The sequence below is a fragment of the Nelusetta ayraudi genome, unplaced genomic scaffold (genome assembly GCF_046127955.1).
Source record: "Nelusetta ayraudi isolate G7.1 ecotype Tasmania unplaced genomic scaffold, CSIRO-AGI_Nayr_v1 ptg000109l, whole genome shotgun sequence".
NCBI lineage: Eukaryota > Metazoa > Chordata > Actinopteri > Tetraodontiformes > Monacanthidae > Nelusetta > Nelusetta ayraudi.
The window spans coordinates 787,761-809,051 of NW_027466159.1; the positions used below are offsets into that span (position 1 = coordinate 787,761).

The window sequence follows — 21,291 nt, forward strand, 5'->3', positions numbered from 1 at the left end:
TTTTTCTACAGGACCGCACAACAACACGGCAACACAACAAAACAACAGCCCAGGGTGAAGCCATCTTGCGTCCACAGAGACGAATTAGCACACGGTGGGACTGAACTGGACGATTACAAAAAAGCATATTGGAAACTTGAAATCACGACTCGCTGGATCTCAGAAACACATAAAAATCATAAACACAAGAGACAACAAATACACAAGCACCACTGCACAACATGACAACTTGTAAAACTGCTGATCCTTTTGACTGAGTGAATAAGTTAAGAGACATGATGCTGTCTCAGTTTCTCAGTCTCTCTCGCTCTCTCTCTCACACACACACACAAACACACACGTGCGACTGCAGCACCTTCGATGCTCTGCAGTGAAGTCCCGGGGAGGGAGGAGGTGAGAGTGGTGTTGCTGTCAGTAGTGTGTGTGTGTGTGTGTGTGAGAGAGAGTGTGTGTTAGCAGCATCTGCGGTGATTCTCAGAAACTCGTTGCCATGGCCACCAAAACAAGGATTCTTGCCTGTATCACTCCTCCCATGAGCACGCTTCACCACATCACCTCGTTCTCTTTTTTTTCCTGCTGCATCACCTTCCCGAATGTGTTTGTTTGTGTACACACACACACACACACACACACACACACACACACACACACACACACACACACACACACGCACGCACGCACACACACACACACCACACACACACACACCCACAGAGGGAATTCCCGGACGCGACCGAAATACTACAAGAGATCATGCATATTGAAATTCTTTAATGTGCCTGATGTATGACTTAATGTCGTGTATATGTGTGCATGCGTGCATGTGTGAGTGCGTGCGTGCATGTGCACTAAAAGAGCATCGCCCTCAACGGGGAGGGGTTAATCCATCCAGCAGGACGGAATCTTGATGGATGCTCAAACACGTTTGCCACAGCTTAACCTTCATTTGAATGGCTGCGGCATCCTCCCCTCTTTAGTGCACACACACACACACACACACACACACACACACACACACACACACACACACACACACACACACACACACACACACACGCGCGCCACTCTCATCACCTTTCAGCACATGTTGCCTGCCGTCCTGATGGGCGATGGGGGAGTGGTGGAGGCACTGGGTGAGTGAGGGGGAGGGCGGGCCAGGGGAGGGTTCAGTGGTGAGGCAGGACGACGCAGCGTTACAAGCCGCCGTCAGACCAGCCGGAGCTCTCAGGAGCAACAGATAGCGGAGCAACCGACTGGAGACAGAAAAAAAAAAGAGAGTCCAGGAGGGATTCTCTCTCTCTCTCTCTCACTGGTCCCGCCTCCTGTCCTCCCACCTGACTCGGGTTTCCCCCCAAAACTTTGAGGAACCCCTCCTCCTCCTCATCTTCCTAGTTCTCGGGGCAGAACTGCTGCGGCTCAGATCTGGAATTTTAGCACACAGACTCCTCCCACCACCGACTGACGACAAGGACCTGCAGGCTGTCATGCCCAGATCAAACACAGAGTTGCCTTGCGCCGGTGAAGTGCACAGATGGAGCGCTGCTCCGGTACTGTCGGAGTGACTGAACCAGAGCAAACACCTGCTGCTGCTGCTGCTGCTGCTGACAAGAAGATGAAGTAAATTCTGAGTCTGAGACCGTCCTCCTCCTCCTCCTCCTCTTTCTGGTGACTGATGCAGAGTGGATCCAGGATGGGCCCAGTGTGGCTGCTCCTTCTGCTCCCGCAACTCCTCAAGGCTCAGGTGACTCCGGCCGCTGATACGGCCAACAGCACCAAGTCCGCAGCCAACAGCACCTCTGGAGCCTTGAACGCAGCCGGCGGCAGCACCTCCAGTCTTCTCAACTTCCCGCCAGGCTCTGGCTCTCCAGCTGCTTCCTCGGCAGCTCCTACGGTGGAGGAGGACAACTGGACACCGGCGGAGACCTTTCTGTACACGGGGGAGGTCTCCACACTGGACGGAGCCCGCTGCTCACGCTCGTACAGCCCCCCGGGGCAGCCCGGGCCCCTACCTGCCAGCTTCAGCACACCCCTCCGACCAGCTATGGACTCTCTGGCCAACACGGCCAACTTCCTCAACATGATCTTCCAGGCGAGCGACCTGCGGGAGAGTACCGTGGAGGAGGACATGGAGTGGTACCAGGCTCTGGTCCGAGCCCTCCTAGAGGCTGATGTGCTCATCCGCCGGGCCCTGCTGACCTTTGACGCCGACCCTGCGGCCACGACGCCTCAGCTGGTGCTCCGGGCCTTGCGCAGCGACACGGCCAGGGTGCCGACCATCATCCTCCAGGATTTGTCCAAGGCCTGGGAGACGCTGCACCCGCCGCCTCCAGCGCCCGATGACAGCTGGTTCAGAAGATTTAAGTTCCCGGAATCCAGCCAGATGACGGCAGTGGCTTTGTCCAAACGTGTGCTGCTCAATGACCTCACCACCTTGGACACGCCCAAGTGGCGGCAGGGCGACAGCTATGTCACCAACCGCAGTGGGGTGCGCTGGGCCAGCGCCCCCTACTTGGGCTGCCAGGATGGGCGCTTCCTGCCTGGCTGGATGCTTACGCTCTCCACCACCTTCTACGGCCTGAAACCTGACCTGACACCGGAGTTCAGGTAAGAGTCCACACACAGACACACACCAACTTCTGTGACATGTGCCAAATCTGAACCAACCCAATGTGTCTTAGAGCGATACGCTCAGGTTGAACATTCAGCAACGATAGCAACAAAAGCCAACATAGCTAAGATAATTTAGCCAAGCAAAAAAACAGAGACGGCACTCACAACTACTCCCGCTGCTAAAAGTTGCGCAAAACATGAGATTCGACTCGCAAATGCAGGAAAAACTCACATGTGGTTCAAAGAAAGATCTTCATGTTTGGTGATACGGAACTACTTCCTGTTATAATCCGGTGGGAAATCCCTTGACACTTTCAAACCTACAGAGTCCCACATAGCTCACATTCACCAGACACACAAAGCAGAAACTGCAGTGTCTCAACCTCTGTACCAGTTTAGAGAAACTCGAGGTACTTGTACTCGAGTATTTGGTAGCACAAGTCACAAATACACAGGTGCAGGTCCATACAGTAAAAGGCAGATATGACCTCCAAATGAACAATGACATGCTGTTATATAGATGTGTGACAATGCAAAGGATAGGTGGCACTGCTGCTGCTGTTGACCCGCCTGATGTGTGTGTGTTTGTCTGTGTCAGAGGTGTGATCCGTGTGGACGTTGACATCCAGAACATTGACTTGGACCAGTGTGCAACAGGAGACAGCTGGTTCGCCGACACACACGAATGCAACCGCACCACCATGGAGGTAAACAAAAAAAAAAAGGATGTTTAACTTCCTACTGGGCTCTTTTGGCCTGATGTTTTTATTTTTTGGGTCCCTTATGAGAGAATCTTGTCCACATCTTTGGCCTCTTTTCCGGTTTTTTGCTCCCCTCAACCTGTCACATGATGCTCCTGATCTATGTGACTGTGGTGGATTGCGACCACAACCCAACGCGTCTCCTTGGTTGTGAGCGTGGTATCAGCTTGAAGTCCAGAAAAACAGGGACATATGTTTGGGAAAAATATCAACTATAGCCTCTCGGCCTGGAGCCACATTCTCATGACAGTAGGTACTGGAAACATAAGTTCCTGTAGCTTGTGAACAAAGTCACAATATCCATATGACGATCGACATGTCGAGGAAGATACAGGGGGTATTCTGGCTAAAAACATGCTGCCGCATGACCGTTTTGAAGCAGATTAGATTGTTTTTTTTGTTTTGTTTTTTTGTTGATGTTTTGGCGTACGTTAATGTACGAGGTCACAACTGACTCCTGAGAGCTGGATCTAGTGAAACTCAAGAATGGTTATGTGGCTCAGAAAATAGTACTGGCTCCTCCATTGAGGTCTGGGTGACGAGCAAATGGGTGAAATTGTACGAAATGTAACCAGCACCGTAGCCTGGTGGTAGAGTGGTCGCACTGGGACTGGGAGGTTCCCGTTTTGGTTCCCCTAAAGACCATAAAAACGATACCGTTACTTCCCTGTTTGGCACTCAACATCATGGGTTGAACTTGGTGGGGTTGGAATGGCCAACGGACTTGCTGCTCTCTGCTCCCTCAAACGATGGGTTAAACGCAGGGGCCACATTTTGCCTCCCTCGGCTTGTGACAACTAACGAGGTGTCCACAATTGAAGCTATTACGGGGCTGATGGAGGCCTATAGTTACGTCACAAAGTCTTTCTAAACTGTTTCTGACCTTTTGAAAATGGTTTAACCTTTTCTTGTCTGCGCTACTAATTGATTTTTTTTGCCTTTTATCCTGGTGCTTTCACACTCGCAGCACCTCCCATCTGCTCGCCTATCTACTCCGCTCCCTGTCTCACTGCAGCTCCAACTCCCCTCTTCCTTGCAGCCACTTGTGTACAGGCGCTGTCCCCCTGGCGCTCGCCGTGGCTGTCTATTAAAAGACGTGTGCGCTGGGCGGCGGGCTGCCGGATGATCTGACAGATTATGGAGATAATCCAGTCCGCTGACATACTTCTCCTTCATGCAGTGCTCTCACAGAGGTCTGGAATAGAGAAGAACTGGCCCCAAAAAAATCCCCAAATCCACATGGTACCCTTTGTCCCGTCCTGTCCTACCTGGCTTACAGGATTCTGCCCTCGCTACCAAACAAAACGAGTACTGGGTCAATCAAATTGAACAAACCCTGTTTTGTTCTTCCACCTCATCCAGTCTCTCCGCTTCTCACATTTTGTCTAAAGATACATTTTTGCACATTTTTAGACAAGGCGAAGACCTATGTTATTGGTTTGCAAATGGAAATGTGAGGGATTGAAACGATTATAGATGTCCCCAGGTATTTGGGGAGGCCATACCAGAGTTCCCCAGTGGTACCACTCTGGTTTGGGGGAAGTATGGGGATAGTTTGGGGTATATGGATAGAGATGCTCTTTAGAGGGTCTGTGACAAGATGTTTCAGTTGGACGGTAGGCAAGAAAAGGGGTCCCTCAGTGCTTGGGAGACCATTTTGCTGTCAAATATCTAACCTCCTCTGGCCTTTATTCAAAGATGAGACACTGACAAGAAGAAGAAAATGGACCAGATGCTGCAAAATCCTCCAGTACCAGTCGAGAGAAGATGCAGGCGGATGAGATTTAAGATTTAGAGAATGGATGAAGAGATAGAGGACTAGTCAAGAAGAGCTAGGACAAGGGGTGACGGATGAGTCAAGGTCAGACGAACGCAGGTGACCAGACTGCTGCAGGTGAGCGGTGATTGGCGGAGGGCAGCTTCGGCTAGAACATGACGGCTGACTGAATCCACTCTCTCCTACTGCTGCTGCTGCTGCTGCTGCTGCAACGACCTGTCAAACTGTGAAATGGCCACATTGAGAATTAAGTTGCCTGCTCGGAATAAATCCATATCACATTAATGTTCAGCCTGCAGCATTAGGTCTTTGAGCTCCTGATAAGGGTTTCGTGGGTTCATATACACGTGTGTGTGTGAGTATTTGGGAACGGGATTTCTCGAGAAAAAGGATAATGCTCTCAGTAGAAGCATTATGTATCCATTTAGCTTTTAGCTTAGATTAACACACAGCCTGCCCAAGTGTGTGTGTGTGTGTGTGTGTGTGTGTGTGTGTGTGTGTGTGTGTGTGTGTGTGTTTCCGGACTGGCTTAATTGAAGCAGACATAAGGGACAAACAGAGAGAAATTAAAGGCACTTTTTTTGCTTTGCAGCTTCTGCTTTGTTGTTTGTTTCACAGTTGAACTTGTTCATGTGTGCTGAGCAGAAGTTTGTTGCTGTGGCAACTACCTTTTTCTGTCTGTATCTCTACAAAGATTGTTTTTGTCATTATTGCTGTTACTGTTTAATAATGTGAATTTGAAGCCAGCGTTTGTTTTTTTATTTTTATTATTATTTATGCATCTATCTTAAACAACTCAGATTGGAATAATTTCCATTCCATTCATGTGAGGCTGGACCCTTCAACATCCTTGGAGTAGAAAGAGGGTGGAGCTACAGCCAGGGTAGAGCTGTGACATGAACAGGAGGCTGCTGTCTGTCTCAGCGTGGACGCTGTAGTTTGTCAGACTGCTCACAACTGGACTCACTGTAGTCAAACACGCCAGTCTAATGCCGGTCAACGTCTGGCTCGACTTCTCTTTTATCAACTGCCACCAGTCGGTTTGGTCCGCTTTGAATGCGACAGTAAAATATTTTCCCAATTCTCCCCGTCTACAACCAGTCATAACTGTCAAGTGAAAAAAAGACCTCGCGATAAAAACAACCCAAAGAAAAAATGCTTTCTATCTCTTAGTGTGTTCCAATCCCAGGACAAGGTTTCCGACTGGGTCAGTACTGCTGCCGCTGCAAAGAGGGCTACTACAACCCCGACACACCTGCAGTGGATTCAGGTAAGAGCCTGAATAATTTACTGACACCATTAACAGGAAAACATTGTATTGGGGAGCAACAGTTCAGGAGTTACTGTTTAAAGGGCTGGTTCAGAATTTTGGACAGAAGACCTCGTTTCCAAGCAGTTTAGCAGAGTTCGCTGGCGCTATGCCAGGCTAATGCAAGTCAATGGTTTTTTTTCTAGCCTGCCAATAAACAATCTTACCCACTTACCCACAGCCAAGGAAAATGCACGATAACACCAGACCATTGTTGTAAATGTCTGTGTTGATAGAAAAATGTCATAAATAAAAACTACCCTTGAATCAAATTGTGTTTTGAGGGACTAGTTTCTCAGCAGCGGTGGTATTTTACTCTGCTTCTGGAGCAGCGGCAGCTGCAATTAAATAAAAGAGCTGGTTGTCTGGGTGATGTCAGTCCACTGCTGCCATAGCCTTCTACCAACTATAGGAAGTAGAACTATGTTGCTGCTGAGAAACAAATCCAAAATGTGATTTGATGAAAGGGTAGTTTTTATTTTTTTTTTAATGCACACAGACATTTGCATTGATAGTCTGGCGTAATCATTTATTTTCCTTGGCTGTGCTGTGAAGTGGGTAAAATCAGTTTTTATTTGCTGGCTAGCAGAAACCACTGACTTGTGCTTGCCTAGCCTAGAACCAGCAAACTTACTTGAACAAGAAGGAGTGGATGAGACATATTGTAACAGTCCACTGATAAATAGCAACACTGGCTAACTTGAAAATGAGGTCCTGTGCGCAAAATTCTGCATTCGGCCCTTTAAAGTGCTGCACGAGGTTTCAGTCACACGTCTTCACACTTTTATTGTTTTGTTTTCCGCAGATGGCAGCGCTGCCAATGGGAGTGACGGCGCTGCAGGGTGTTACCCCAGCATGCCCATTTGCCTTCCATGCTGGCCGGGCTGCCGCAGCTGCCAGGACGGCAGCCCCTGCCGAGTGCAGGAGTCCTGGCTGCTGAGGGCCAGTGTGCTGGTGGTGCAGGGTGTCTTCATGGTGCTCATCCTCTTCAGCATGCTGGTGGCCTACCGGCACCGACGCAACCGAGTGAGTTGGCTCAGCGGTCCCCACCTCTTTTTTTTTTTTAATGGTCTGACTCTCTAGGATGACCAGCTTTGTGACTTCATGTCACAAACACAGAAATGCTAATGATGAAACACAGAAATGCTAATGATGCTAAAAACTTTGAAATGCTAACTGAAACGCTGTTTTGGTTGGTTTGTGTGAAACAATGCCCCAATGGCGTGAACTCAAACGACCCCCTGAGGTTGTCAATTCTTCTGAAGTTGCACCATGTAAACCCCTCTTGAATTGGCGTCAAACTAACCCATGCTACATCCCTGTTCTCCCGTAGAGGATCCGGGCGTCGGGTCTCCTGCTGCTGGAGACCATCCTGTTTGGCTCGCTGCTCCTCTACTTTCCGGTGAGTGTCTGAGCGAGTTGGCCAGCCGGGGGGAGTGTAACAGCTTAGAGCTTTTTACAGATCACTGCGCCGACACAGATTATATCATAATGGGCCCATCGGTGGGAGGGGCGGGGCCTTCCCAAGTACGGGTGTGTCTGTGTGTGTGTGTGTGTGTGTGTGTGTGTGTAGGCAGATGTGAGTTGTTCAGGGTTACTGTAAGTGCTCCAGCCATGGATGATCAATCAATTCCCAGATACATTTGACCAATTAAAAGGCATTTACATCAATGAGCCATAACTTTTTGGTTGGTTTGTGTATGTGTGTGTGATGATGAATGATGTGGTGACTTTTTTTCTGAGTTTGATGCGCGAATTAATGGACCATCATTGCTATATTTAATATCCAAATAAATAAAGGTTATATAACGATATTTTTGAGTAAATATCCTCTCTGGCTCCAGCAGAACTTTGGTTTGATTCCTTACAGTGTTTTGGGCGACGAGTGTAAAAAATTTAAACCTCTCTCCAGTTGTGCGTCCTGATTTTCTAACCTACATTTAGCCTCCCTGCAGTGGTGATATGCAGGAACAAAACTAGTGTCGGCAAGCAGAGGAAACGTCTCCAAACATTGATCTGCACAACTTAATTCTGCTTTAAATACAGCAGGTCTCCTCTGAAAAGCAAGAAGTGACTGTAGGCTCCAATAAAATGCTTAGGTATGGTTAAAACAAACAAACATCATTTGATTTTTTTTTTTTTAGCGTAAAGAACTGTGATTGATTTGTTCAAACGTGACTGTTAAGAATCCTTGTGAGTTCTACTATTTCTGAACAATTTAAGTTAACAAGGCAAATATGGGGTCACGTGCAACCAATAAAACACCACGCTCAAACTGTGCTCTTTGCTGATAACCCAAAAAAAAGTCATGTGATCACCACAGATGGCTATAGTGAGACGGCCATTGGTTCTGTTAATCTGCGTCACGCTTCAGTGTTTTTTTTTCTCTGCGTAACAGTGAGAACGACTGAACCAGACACGGTCACGATAAGAATGTCTGGGATTATTACTTCACCTTGCATTCAAACAAACCAATCGGAGGAATCCTCCCTCTGGTCGAGCTGGCTCTGCCTTTTTGAGTGCAGGACGTCCACATCCAAGCCACTGACGCCCGTATCTTTGGTTCATCCTTCACAGCGGGATTTAACCACAACAATGTGGATTCCACGCCGACTTTTTTTTCCAGACTTTAGCTGATGCTCTTAACAGCCATCAGCGACTGTCACATGACAGTAAGCTTTAATTCCTGGATTACTGTTGTTTACTGTTGCTCATATTGTATTGAACGTACATTGTGTGTGTATGTAACTGCTGTGCCAAAGTGTGTTCCCTCCTCCTGATTGATATTTTTTTTGCACATTTATGACTCTCGTTTCAGATCATGAAACTAATTTTAATATTTAAACAAAGACATTCAGAGTAAATGCAGGATGATGATAATCATCATTTCATAGCAAAAGCTAGAGGGGAAAAGAAAAATAGGAGTTCCCAGCAGGCCCTCTGTGAAAAGGTCATTGGGCCTTTAAACCTGATAACTGGGGTTGACCAATCATTGGTCAGCAATCAGGCCTGCATGTGGACGCAGACACTGAACTTGGTTTTCCTCAAGAAGTTATTCAGTGATGTATTTGAATGATCTTAAATATTTAAGTGACTGATGTTGCGAAAACATATGAAACCAGGAAGAGGACAAACACCGAACATGACTCTTACAATAATGCAAAAGCCACATTTAAACAAAGCAGCTGTAGATACAGTATGTGGTTAATGATGATAAGTCGCACTCACCCGCCTGCAAAACAGCGTAAATCTGCCTCGACTGCTGCTGGACTCACGGTCAGTGTCTCTGCAGGTCTTCATCATGAACTTCAGGCCCAGCACCTTCAGGTGCATCTTGCTGCGCTGGGTCCGGATGCTCGGCTTCTCCATTGTCTACGGCACTGTCATGCTGAAGATGTACCGGTAGGTTCATCTCCGGTCCCCTCACCTGTACCTCACTGTGTCTGCAAAATACTTTCAAAATTTTGCAAACTGCTTATCAACTTTTGGATAAAAAGAAATAGCTGAAATTGTACACAGGAACTTCCATGAAGTCTAAAAAATGTCTCCTTCACCACAACTTAATACACTATTTATGCGTACAGGGGCCCAAACTGTTTTTAGTCATTGGGCCCAAAATTGCAAAATTGCACTCCTTCCACCATTTTGTTTGTTATTTACTTCTGCAAACTAAGCTGTCACTACGCGTCATCATTTGTTTTTGCGGTGTTGAAAATGCAGAGTTTCACGTTTCACCAAGAGATTCACGCACACAAAGAGCCAGACAGGGAAAAAACGAAAGCGAAAGTCTGAAAGGACACTACCTGACCCACGTCTCTCCTCTCCTCAGGGTGCTGAAGGCCTTCCTGTCGCGCACGGCGCAGAGAGCGCCTTACATGTCCAGCTTCCATCTGCTGAGGATCTTGGTGGTCATGCTGATGACGGTCAGCTGGTTCCTGTGCGCGTGGACCGTAGGTGTCTTGCAGAACCGCGACAGGAACATCCCCGTGTTCGTCACGGCCACCACGTCCGACGGCCAGGACTTTAACCTGTGCTACCTGGATCGCTGGGACTACATGATGGCGGTTGGTAAGTGGTGACTTGTCCAGGGTGTAGCCCCGCCTTTAAGATGAATTGGTTCTCTGCTAATTTCTCTGTATTTTTGTATTTTGCTCGCCTCAGCTGAGCTTCTGTTCCTGTGTTGGGGAAGCTCCCTATGGACCGCCGTCCGGCCCGTACCCTCAGCCTTCCATGAGCCCCGCTACATGGGCTTTGCCATCCACAATGAGCTGATTTTTTCCACCATGTTTCATCTATTCCGGTACACAGCCAGTTAGATTTCCTTTCTCTCAATGCTGATACATTTTTTTTTGTCATTTATAGCTCACGTGTAGTGTGGGTTTTTTTTCCCCTCAGGTTCAGCTTTACCTCTCTCCATCCCGACTGGATGTTACTGCTCTCTTTCACACACACCCACGTGACCATCACTGTCACACTGGCCCTGCTGTTCATTCCCAAGGTACTCACAGTTGGTTGTAGAAAGTGCAAATGGACTCTCAAGACAACACCTTTCCAGTAAGACAGATTGTAACAAGAGGCTGATTGAGACGTTCAGAGAAATATGCACATATATGTCCATAGGATAAAAATATTAATTTAGAAAATGTGCATAACTTCACAACATGTTACATATGTTTTACTTTTGCGTGGTCTTTTCCTAGTTTCTTTACGTGTCAAAGCCGGGGAGAGAGGAGATCGCAGCAGAAGTGTACGAGGATGAAGTGGACCTCCGTCGCTCTGGCTCATATCTCAACAGCAGCTTTCGCTCCGTTTGGAGTGAACCCAGTGTGGACCCTGAAGACTTTCGGGTAAACTCTCTTTTGTCTTCAGAACGATGTTATCACTTTGCGCTGGGAAATCATGTGGAGAGGGTTGATGAATTTCAAAAGGCCACATTTAAATAATAAATATAAATGTTCCTGTAAGCTTTGACCACATTTAGAATAAAATAATAATAATTGATTTATAATTTCCAGACATAAATCACCTGTAAACATAACCATTACCTAAACATAATATTGTCTCTTCCCATTTATCCTTTCTTATCCCAAAACGTGTTGTTTCGTTTTTTGGTGTGTATTTTTTTTTAAGAATCTTTTTTTTATTTTCTGTTACCTTTTTCTCTCCATATTTCCCACCCTTCTATCCCTTTAATTCTGGGCCTTCTGATGTGAACCAGGATGAACTGAAGAAGTTATATGCTCAGCTAGAAGTACAAAAGGCAAAGAAGATGGCTGCGAACAATCCTCACCTGACAAAGAAGCGAAGCTCCCGATGTGCACTGGGAAGATCTATAATCAAACGCATTGCTGAGATCCCAGAAACGGTGAGCCGCCAGTGCAGTCGTGAGGAGCGAGAGGGATCCTTCCACAGCAAAAGTGTGAAACAGTCTGAATCTTTCAGGAGTGCCACAGATACAGTGTCAGTCAGTATCAGTTACAAAAGTTCAATAAAAACACCGTCACCATCACCATGCATGCGCAAATCCCAAAGTGACTACCAGTATGTCAGAGGAAGAAACTCTTTGACGGCGGACAGCGCAAGAAGATCTTCACGACGATCTGAAACTGATTCTTTGGACATACCCCCAGGTGTTTGCAAATCAGCAAGTGCACAAAATCTGACAATCGATACTAATCTTCTGCATCCTGATCACACAAGACTTCACAAGTCCTGGAGTTTAACATCAACCACTAGCCATTCTATGCAGAACACACCACAGGTTACCAGAGGCAGTACTGTGCTGACAAACTCTCGACAGAGTCTATCTATTGGTGAGCAGACCAGGAGTGCCCTCCAGGCAGAGTCATTTGATAAAGCTGAAATCTGTCCATGGGAAGTGGAGCCAGAACAATCGGGGGATAAAAACCACAAACGGGTCACCTACGCAAATTCTCATGATAGCCAGGAAAGCTGCCCACAATCACCACAGGTACTTGTGTGTCCATGGGACTTTGCACCACCTGTAGAACAGAATCCTTCTGAGGACAAGGGGGTACAAAGTGAATGTGAGTCTCCCAAAGCGCAAGGTCCAGTGTCTGCAAGTGCACCAGGCTCACCAAGAACAAAGATGGCAAAAGATCAGCGAGTCTTCTCCTTACGCACCACGACTAACAAGTGGCTGTCAGTCAAATCTTTCATTGGCTCAATAGACGCAGGGAGCAAATCGAGTAAAGACGGAGGCTTGCACAAAGAGGATTCACTGTCTCAAAAAAGCCATGAGAGTGCTTCGACAACTCCAAAATCAAGCGTGTCAAGTAGACATCCGAGCATAGAGAAGAAGACCCTGCAGAAAAGAAGTGTCACAACAGATGGAAAACCTTGCCTCGTGAAGCAGAATGCCATCAGACTGTCTTCTGGGGATTCGGCCGACAGAAGCCCAAGGAGGCTTGTAATAGTAAAATCTGCTGTCCAACCTTGGGACGTAGATGATATGCAAAAAGATGCAACCTATGAAAATGTCTTTTTATCGAGGCAGAACAGCAAACGAAGCAGCACAAGTTCTAGAGAGACAGCAAGCAGTTGTAGAACTCCTTCAACACACAGAAGAGGTAGCAATCGCATTGCACCACTTCGCAATGTTTCCCATGCAGATGTTTGTCCATGGGACATTGGTGGTACTGTTCAGGGCAGAGATGGACCAAAGAAGCAGCAAAGCTTTAAAGCAGATATCTGTCCATGGGAGTCAGAGGCAAATGAACCATCCAATGTGTGTCCTTGGGAATCGCAAGATGTAGGTCCCGTGAGACAGCAAGGAAGCGCCCACAGTAACGTGGGTCTTCGAGAATCACGGGATATTCCTCTTATTTATCATTCCAACCCCTCAAGGGACTCACAATCACAACAGTCTTTAAAACTTCCTTCTGGCGTATGCCCCTGGGAAAATATAGAAAGCACTCAGCCAACAGTTAGAGAGAGTGAATATGCAAATATCTGTCCATGGGATGCACGGGACACAGCAGAAGTTGTATATGAAAACGTAAAACCAATCGAGACTAAAGGATCGCTTACAGTACCCCTTCGACAGCAAGCAATTAAGGCTGCTGTCTACCCAGCAGCGACAAAACCAAACACATCTGCTATGCATTTCAGCAAGACAATGGAAAGTTGTCAATGGGATTTCCCTGATCCGCCTAAAAATCTGGAGAACATCTGTCCATGGGAAGAGGACAATGCAGATCAAAGTTCTTCTGGTTGTGGCTCACCAATGCCAGCTAAAGTAGACATCACACCCTCCAACAGTGACAAACCAATGATTCCACCAAAAGGTATCTCACAACTGTCCCTTCAGTCTGAAGGGACAGATGACACAAGAATTAATATATGTCCTTGGGAGAGTGGACCGCAAGATAATTGTGCTCCCCCTATAATGGCATCTCAACCAAAAGGTAGACAAACAGATGTGTGTCCTAGGGACACCAATGAAGCCAATTCCAGAGCAGCAGACAACACTAAAACATTGGAGGCCAAAGTAAATGTGTGTCCATGGGAAGCAGATGAAGATGGTACAGTCAAAACCAAAACATCAAGAGCATCGGGTAAGCTACAAACACAAGAAACTTCAAAGCAAAATGTTTGCCCATGGGAGACAGAAGAACCAGAAGTGATTAAAAAGCAGGACAGTGTTCAGGCTGATGTTTGTCCATGGGACACAGAGGAACCAAAAGTCATCAAAAAGCAAGACAGTCCTCAGCCTGAGGTTTGTCCGTGGGATGCAGAGGAACCAAAGGTTCTCAAAAAGCAGGACAGTTCTCGGGCTGATGTTTGTCCGTGGGACACAGAGGAACCAAAGGTTCCCAAAAAGCAGGACAGTTCTCGGGCTGACGTTTGCCCATGGGACACAGAGGAACCAAAAGTTCTCACAAAGCAGGACAGTTCTCGGGCTGACGTGTGTCCGTGGGACACAGAGGAACCAAAAGTTCTCAAAAAGCAGGACAGTTCTCGGGCTGACGTGTGTCCGTGGGACACAGAGGAACCAAAAGTTCTCAAAAAGCAGGACAGTTCTCGGTCTGATGTTTGTCCATGGGACGCAGAGGAACCAAAAGTCCTCAAAAAGCAGAGTAGTTCTCAGGCTGAGGTTTGTCCGTGGGATACAGAGGAACCAAAAGTCCTCAAAAAGCAGAGTAGTTCTCAGGCTGAGGTTTGTCCGTGGGATACAGAGGAACCAAAAGTCCTCAAAAAGCAAGACAGTTCTCGGTCTGATGTTTGTCCGTGGGACACAGAGGAACCAAACGTTCTCAAAAAACAGGGCAGTGTTTGTGCTGATGTTTGTCCGTGGGACACAGATGAGTCAAAAGTTGTCAAAAAACAAGACAGTGGTGGAGGACATATTTATCCTCAAGAATCAAAGGACCCGCAAATGTCACCTGAAAGCCAAGTCTACGTTTCCGAAACCAACACAGATGAAATTGCACAGAACCATGAGCCTCCTTGTGTAGCAGAAACCAGCCTAGGTGAGTCAAAAGAAAATGTGGCCCTAGGCCGCCGTGATGCTTTGTGTCCTTGGGAGATGGTGAGAAGCAGATCAAATTCATTCACAGACAATTCCTCAGACGTTTTTACATGGGAGCCAGAGAACATCCCTGAAGAAGACGAGGATGATGATGATGCAGAATGTGCAGCTGAAGCTCTGGTATTCCCACCAGACTTTTGAAAGAAACTTAAAAAAAAAAAAAATCATGATGCCAACAATAATACTAGTATTAAGGTACACGTAAAAAAAATCCCAAGGCGGATCAATTGGGAGATTAAATAGCTGTTATCTTATGGTTTCAACTGAAAGATATTTATACAGATATTTATAATAAAATGATAAAGCAAAGTACCCAACAAGTGGTCCTTAACAGTATCAACAAGTAAGGCCCATTATTTCTGAAATTTGCTGTGTTGCACTGATGACACGGTTAAAGTTGACAATGGCGGGGGGGGGGTTGTAAGAAAGAGTGACTCTGTAATTGTGTTGTTTTCAAACAACGGCAGACAAAACCATGCACACCTCAAAAGTCACAACCGGTGGTTATGTTATGCCCGGTTGGTCTTACTCTTGTTTGGATTTGTCATAATAATTTAAAAAAATCTCAACAGTAAAAATATCTTAAACCTACATAAACTAGAGTGAAAGACAGTAAAGTCACTAAACTATCAGAACCTCTGTGAAAATGATCAGCCTTTCTTAAACTTTGGGGGAGTTACATTTTAATGGGACATGCTACATGGGACAGTTTCTTTGAACAGGGGAGATGAGTTTATATATCCAGTCTCAGTGATGGAAATCATTTTCAAAATGTCTATCAAAAATACCGGTTGAGATTTTGGTAAAGAGCATGATTTTTTTTTGTGTGTATTTTATTTTTGGGGGGTTTTCTGTGTAGATGCAAGATGTTACTTTTGAGGAAGACATTGATGAACATGTTCTACCGGCACCGAGTGACACGTGACTTTTGGATATTTCCACTAATTCTACAGACGGAAATGACAGATTAAAATAATGATAAACTGCTGTTGTTGTCACAGTAATGTGTAAATCTTCAGCATCAGTGCTTCAATTTTGGTGTTTCCAATCTGGTTGCAGCTGCTAACTTGACTTGTTCAAAGTCAGAACCTTTTCAGTTAAACGCGTGTAAATGGGATAAGCTACATGTCGAAATTTTTTCACAACATATTTTTGTTGCATTGATGTAGTTAATGTGTTTGTGAGGCTGGGTGTCTGATTTGTTGATGGAGCGTCTTCTTCCTGTGAGCATTGTCGCTTGCTTGTTTGCTAATTAATGAGAGCTTTGCAACTTGTTGGCATACAAACAAAAACAACAACAACCACCCCCAAAAACCCAATACAGTCAAATAGGTATCAAGATTTTCATTTAGTATGCAATATCATACACTGCAAATGATCCAATGTTCTCATTCACTGCTGTGGAGGGAAACCGTTTATTTTTCTATCTCTGGAGGTTTAAATTGCAGGAGGTGTATGTCATAAATAAATACAGTTTGTATACAAATGGACATTTTATTTGCCCTTTTCTTCATGTACACATCATATTATCTGGAGGGCATTGAGATGAAATGATGTCAAATCTGACTGAGGATTGAATTTCTAATCTGAAACCATTTGAGCAGCTGTGCTGTGATGCAGGGTTTCGCTCAGCCTGGAACTCACCTACTGCCTGTATGTCTGTCAGTCTGAGTGTCTCTCTGTCTGTCTGTCCACTGTGTCTGGAGACCACAACCTCCAATACAAACCAGCTCCGACAAAACAGTCGGACTCGCCCGTCAAAGCCAAACCTTTAAAATGGTGTTTGGCGACTGCAGAGAAAAAAAAGAAAAACAGTCTGATGGTCTGAAGTGGTGCAGCACCACCCAGTGGCCTATTTGTTCCACTGCACTGCCTCCGGTTTCGGAATGCTGTGGTTCACGGCATCAAACTCCTCGCCTGGTTTGAGGTCGGGCCCCGGAATCATGACAGTCTGAGAAAACAATGAGGAGCAGATGCATCAGATGCTGCGAGTGCAACTTATGAGAGAACCACATCCTGTTACTGAGAAGCTTGGTGAGACACAACTCTGCTACACAAACTAGGGCTGGGTACCATTCAGAATGTTTTGATACAATGCCAATTTTGATAACAGTTCCAAACGATCCTTTTTTTTTTTTTGATACCAGATGTTTTAAAAACCCAGTTTGAACCACAACAAAAATATATTGTTGCTGTTTACAGCAAAAACTTCCATTTTCCTTTTACTGCCGATTCAAATCAGGATTTTCCTCCAAATCGACCTTGTTGTCTTATCATCCCTTGAATGATTATTTGGCATCAGATGCTGAAATTCACTGTCTTGGATATATTGGAATTTGGCATTCAAAGGTGATTTACTCTACAAAGTTTGATAGGCTTAGAGTATTTTTTTATTTTTTTTTATTTACAAAATTAAAAGCGTCACATCACAAAACAAAGCTGTGCAAGTCTCGTGCTTTGCTGCTGCAAGCGACGACCTACTGAGGACCGTCTCACAGCACCACACACTTCTTTCCTCTGATTGGCTGCATGATCTAGTCCAGTGTTTCTCAACTGGCGGCTTGCGGAGCTGTTTTGATTGGGTCGTGGCTTTGTGGGCAGTCTCCATTTTTTATTTCCTCTTGAAAAAAAATGGATTTTAAAATATGTGTATAAAATGTTGGGCATTTATTTTGCAGGGCAAACAATTCAATTCAATAATTTCAATAACTAATTTACTAGACATGATAGAAAGAGGGCTAGCGTTTTTATTTTTGTTGAATAAATTTGGGTCGCAATTTCAAGATAAGGAAAAAAAAATGTGGGTCCCGAGACTCCACCAGTTGAGAACCACTGCTCTAGTCAGTGGCGTGCAGAGGCAGTTTAGAGCACCGGGACTCTGAGAACAGTCCGTCTGACACAAACAGTCCTGACCTTGATGATGGGGTCTTTGGCGGGAGCCCAGGACGGCACTATTTTCCCGTGCAGCCTCCAGCGGCTGTAGGGGTTGACCAGGTGTCGCTCGATGACCAGGTACTCCAGCACGTCTTTGGGCTGCTGCTCGTCGCCCATCATCAGCCTCCCGAAGCGGTCGTAGATAGCCAGTGTCTGCAAGAGCGCCGGAGGACAAACCATACAAATTCCCGTGATTTGACCGCGCATCGGGATCTCGTATTTAAAGGGACAGTTCATCCGACCTTGACATTTCACCCCTATGCTGCTCACCACCAGGTGGACGGAGGCTCAGGTGATTTCCAATCTGCCCCCTGACCAGAGACAGTCGGCTGGAACTGTCTCCCTCTATGAAACTCCACGACGGTTACGTGGATTCCAGACGGTCACCAAAACCTCCGTCCACAAGGTGGCAGCATCACCACCAGCGTGCAGAGGAGCGGGTCGCACCTGTCTGGAGTGCATGCGGACGGTCACCTGACCGTACAGGTTGCCCTTGGAGACCATGTCAGGGCAGCGGGCGTGCACCACCTTGGGCGGCTCCAGGGACTCCACAAAGTGCCAGTGGATGGTCTTGTAGCGGTTCCCTCTGGTCATCTCCTAAAAACACAGAGAGACACGAGGGGACCCGGGTCACCAAACTGAACTGAGGCGAATCAGACGATATGGGAAGTGCGTTTGAAGATCGAGGGGACGAAGGTTCAGAACGTACAGGGTAACATCGTTCCGTCACCAAGGAGTGAAGTTTCTCCTTGTTGAACCTGCAAAACAAACAAAAACAACAACAAGTAATCGACCGGTTGTCTAGTTTGCTCCGTTCCAAAGGAAACGGCTTCCTGTCGGCCGACTCAAGACCGACTGATGTTTTGAACTGAAACTTTCAAATGCGTTTTCTTTTTCTTCAGCACTGCAACGCTGCATCGGCACCGAGGAGAAATCAGACGGCTGAGTTCTTGTTCTTACTGTGCCAGGCAGCTGTGAGCCTCGATGAAGATTTCTTGAGCCCGCACGGCGAAATCCTTTGTGGTGAACTGAGAGTCGTATTCTTTGATTTTGCGAATCCTGATCATTTTATGACAGGGAGGGGAAAAGGTAAAGTATATCGGTTCAGTAATAACTCCTCAATCTGGAATTTTGATGCAGTTCAGTATAAAATTATCAATCAGAGCAATAAAAAAAAAACAACTAAGCTAACACAAACGTACAAGCAGAAATAATCTTACGCGAGCTGCGAGGCGGCGCTCTGCCGGATCTGTTCCGTTCGCTGCTTCAGGCCTTCCTTGGACAGAGTGGAGAGACGAGCGTCGCCCTCTGGTGGAATATAGGGGTCGAAGATTCCCGCTGGTGAAGACAGGAGACAGGACTGTGACTGAGACGTTTCCACTGACTGTATTCTATAATTATGTTTCAATCATTAACAGTGAAATCCTCATTGTCACGAGATGAGTAGAGATTAGTTCACTGCGAGTGGTTTTAAAAAAACACAAAACAAACCTGAAGAGACCGTTTGCACTCTGCATGAGTTTTCATCAACAGGTGAAAATCAGAGGGAAGAACTTGCACACAGCTGGGTCAAACTAACACATGCATTTCTGACATGCTTAGTAGAATACTGCGGGTACTAGTACACAGTGTCAGTGTGAGGCTGAGCAAAGTAAGACTGACTCCAGTATTACAAGAGTCACACTCATTATTTGCCACTGACCACCTCGGTCAAATAAAACAACATCAACCTCCCGTATCATTCACAACACAGTATTTTGGAAACACAAAAAATCCACATGAAACAAGGCAAATTCCAGGAAACAGATATCGGAGCTTCCAGGCGAGGACGTCGCACCCACCGGAACAGGCGATGTTGATGGGCCTCTCGAAGTACTCCTGCCTGAAAACGATGCCCGCCGCTCGGGCCTTGGCCTCGGGGTTGGACTCGCCCCGGCCCTTAATCCCCACCGTCGGGGGGATGAAGTAGCGCTTCTTGGTCCGGACGGACAGGAGAAGAGGGGCAGGGTGTCGAACATCCAGGGACGCATCGGCACTCTGAGATAGGACACACACACACGCACGCACGCACACACGCACACACACACAGTTATTTTGGGCTAGCTACCAGTGGGAGAGTGGGATTAATCTGAATATTATAATTCTATGTAAACATAACACAAAAAAAGTAAGAAAATTGTGTTTGGTAGAGTATTTCTTTGTTGTATCGATGCTTCTTGGAAATGCATCGTATATCGTCTGCCTGTTTATTCCTCTTTGAAATGGTGCCACACTTGTAAGGAACATGCATTTACGGGGTGAGCAGCAGAGCTAAGTATCTGGGTGCGACCCTGAAAAATGGGACAAATATCTGCCGAGTCAAACTCATTTTCCTGCCATTGACACTTGTTTGGTGGATTGGATGATTGAAATTTGAAGAAACTAAAGATATTGGCAATTTAATAATTTATTAATTTAACAAACAGGAGCCTCAGTAGCATGTGGAAGAACCATACAAAGCCACAACAGCCTGCCACAACAACTCTTGACTGTCATGACTCATTAGCTGGGCAGAAGCTAACACTGCATTGGTAGCATCAGCTAGCCTGTCACTAAACAGACCGGACACAATGTAGAGCGCTAAACGAAAAAAACAACAACAAAATGCGTCACGGTCGCTTTGGATTCTCGGTGCAAACAAGTCGATTTTGCTGCTCGGGTACCTTCAAACTGCTGCAAGTGGCTCTCCGGAGAGACACCAGCGTCCTCCTCATGGACATCGCCATCTTTTCCTTCACCACTTCTTCCTCGTCGTCTCCATCCACACGTACATGACTTTTGCTGCCCTCTACAGGTCCGATTGAGCCAGTGTCTTCGCTTCAGCGTCGCGAGAAGCCGAATGGGGGAAGGCGGAGAAACAGAACGACGAGTACAAGACGAAGAAGGACTGGCTGTTCACCGCTTGCCAAACGAGCACCAGTTCAATTACAATTGTATGATATTGTGTGAGAGTGTGATCGCTGCAGCTGCTTCAGCTGCTTCATTTCACGGGTGCAGGAACTGGAGATGTCACTGTTTTTGCAATTTATAGTGTATCATATAAATAACAAGTCTTAACATGTCATATTTTGTTTACACGTTTGCAAATATTTCATGTTCCCGTTCCAGTGCATTGCATTTTGTCGTTCCTCCGTGACTCTTTGTTGATAATTTTGCGCATTGCAACTTCATAATTTGTTATGTTTTGTTTGCAAATCTGCACATATTTCATGTTTTGCAACATTGTCTTGTTATGCAGTGTGTTTTTGTTGATCTTTTCACACGTTCCCAAGTTTATAATTTTAAGTTTAAATTCATTGCAATAAGTTTA

The 21,291-nt window shown here is 46.2% G+C and overlaps 2 protein-coding genes across 2 annotated transcripts; one reads left to right on the plus strand and one right to left on the minus strand.

Moving 5' to 3' along the window:
* The first annotated feature begins 1,598 nt into the window (after positions 1-1,598).
* gpr179 (G protein-coupled receptor 179) lies at positions 1,599-15,255 on the plus strand. The gene is made up of 11 exons (XM_076048908.1): positions 1,599-2,604; positions 3,209-3,317; positions 6,322-6,418; positions 7,263-7,483; positions 7,791-7,859; positions 9,750-9,859; positions 10,287-10,525; positions 10,619-10,757; positions 10,853-10,955; positions 11,158-11,304; positions 11,676-15,255. The coding sequence occupies exons 1-11, from the start codon at positions 1,673-1,675 to the stop codon at positions 15,147-15,149; spliced, it is 5,640 nt and encodes a 1,879-aa protein (XP_075905023.1). The 5' UTR covers positions 1,599-1,672; the 3' UTR covers positions 15,150-15,255.
* Positions 15,256-16,409: 1,154 nt separating this feature from the next.
* mrpl45 (mitochondrial ribosomal protein L45) lies at positions 16,410-20,805 on the minus strand. The gene is made up of 8 exons (XM_076048909.1): positions 20,645-20,805; positions 19,784-19,979; positions 19,163-19,280; positions 18,903-19,001; positions 18,652-18,700; positions 18,390-18,539; positions 17,922-18,095; positions 16,410-16,959 (listed from the first exon to the last, which is right to left on the minus strand). The coding sequence occupies exons 1-8, from the start codon at positions 20,705-20,707 to the stop codon at positions 16,861-16,863; spliced, it is 948 nt and encodes a 315-aa protein (XP_075905024.1). The 5' UTR covers positions 20,708-20,805; the 3' UTR covers positions 16,410-16,860.
* Positions 20,806-21,291: the final 486 nt, after the last annotated feature.

Bases quoted from the DNA above. Each gene is read 5' to 3' on its own strand.
- mrpl45 (XM_076048909.1), bottom strand. From the start codon at position 20,707: ATGGCGATGTCCATGAGGAGGACGCTGGTGTCTCTCCGGAGAGCCACT. The intron at 18,701-18,902 runs GTAAGAACAAGA...TTTGTTTTGCAG, and splicing joins GCTCACAGCTGCCTGGCACA to GTTCAACAAGGAGAAACTTC. The intron at 16,960-17,921 runs GTCAGGACTGTT...TTGTTTTCTCAG, and splicing joins CCAAAGACCCCATCATCAAG to ACTGTCATGATTCCGGGGCC.
- gpr179 (XM_076048908.1), top strand. From the start codon at position 1,673: ATGCAGAGTGGATCCAGGATGGGCCCAGTGTGGCTGCTCCTTCTGCTC. The intron at 2,605-3,208 runs GTAAGAGTCCAC...TGTCTGTGTCAG, and splicing joins GACCTGACACCGGAGTTCAG to AGGTGTGATCCGTGTGGACG. The intron at 10,526-10,618 runs GTAAGTGGTGAC...TGCTCGCCTCAG, and splicing joins GGACTACATGATGGCGGTTG to CTGAGCTTCTGTTCCTGTGT.